Below are 1,183 nucleotides of genomic sequence, written 5' to 3'. Positions count from 1 at the left end.
AAAAAAAAAATTTAAACTATGCTTATTTTTTTTCTTCTTACAACTGCAGTTGCAATGATTTACAATAACTTACAAAAATTTGGTCAAATAACTGCCAATAGATGCATGAATTCCCTAAAGTTGTTGCGGTATCAAAGACTACAACAACAACAGCGTCAAGTACAACGTTGTTTCAGTCAGTTATGTTTTGGTCAGCAATCAACAGCACAGCAATCATCGTTCAGCGAAAGTAATTTGCCATACGGCAAGCGGCTGTGTGTAGTGTTGTTGCCGTTGACCGGAGTTAACTGTGCCGCTGCTTCACAACTTGCACCGTCATCGTCTACCGCCGGTGGGCACCGTTCACAAGCCGATGATGTGAGTAATCGCTTCAGGAAAAAATTTTAGTGTGTATGTCTGAACCCCTTTTCAGAAATGCATATTATGTTTGTATGTATGTACAGATTACAGATGTGAACTTTGTTCTACTAAAACTTCCTGCGAGTTGATCAACAATTATGATTGATTTTATAACTTTACTCTTAAAATTTTAACGTTTATTCTAATGTAGTTATGGGCATTTGTGCATAAATTAACACGTATGTATGTATGTATGTATGTACATAGGTATTTCTAGCACTCGATTTGTGTATTGATTGCTATGTACCTAGTATACATATGCATTAGTTCAATTAACTTTTACCTGATAAGTATATATATGTACATATACATATCTGTGCGTGACTTATTCGCAGCTAACATTTTAATGCTTATTTCCACTATTAAACTTAATTCTTGAAATAGTTTTGTTTTGCCTTTGCTTCCGGGCGGTTGACTAAAATTCCTATTCGCTTTTAAACGGTCGTTTCAGGTCAGCAATATGTCAGATCAGGACGCTAAGAATGCCAAGTCAATTTATGACTTTACCGTCAAGGACACGCATGGTAATGAAGTTTCCTTGGAAAAATACAAGGGAAATGTGGTGCTAATTGTAAATATTGCATCCAAATGTGGTTTGACCAAGAACAACTACGCCAAATTGACCAACTTGTTGGAGAAATACGAATCGAAAGGTCTACGCATTTTAAATTTCCCATGCAATCAATTCAGTTCGCAGATGCCTGAAGCTGATGGTGAAGAAATGGTGTGCCACTTGCGTGACGCCAAAGCCAATATTGGTGATGTATTCCAAAAGGTGAGTTGA

At 36.9% G+C, this 1,183-nt stretch overlaps 1 protein-coding gene across 1 annotated transcript; it reads left to right on the top strand.

Moving 5' to 3' along the window:
• Positions 1–44: 44 nt before the first annotated feature.
• LOC108357397 (phospholipid hydroperoxide glutathione peroxidase, mitochondrial-like) lies at positions 45–1,180 on the top strand (the record flags this gene model as incomplete). Its single annotated transcript, XM_017608481.1, has 2 exons — positions 45–357; positions 851–1,180. Coding segments are annotated over exons 1-2 (633 nt in total), but the record flags the coding sequence as incomplete, so codon positions are not given.
• Between the last annotated feature and the right edge of the window lie 3 nt (positions 1,181–1,183).

This window comes from Rhagoletis zephyria, unplaced genomic scaffold (genome assembly GCF_001687245.7).
Source record: "Rhagoletis zephyria isolate East Lansing unplaced genomic scaffold, Rhagoletis_zephyria_1.1 Rzeph_scaffold_76518, whole genome shotgun sequence".
Lineage (NCBI taxonomy): Eukaryota > Metazoa > Arthropoda > Insecta > Diptera > Tephritidae > Rhagoletis > Rhagoletis zephyria.
The sequence above is the reverse complement of the archived record's forward strand: the minus strand, read 5'-3'. Positions and strand labels throughout refer to the sequence as shown.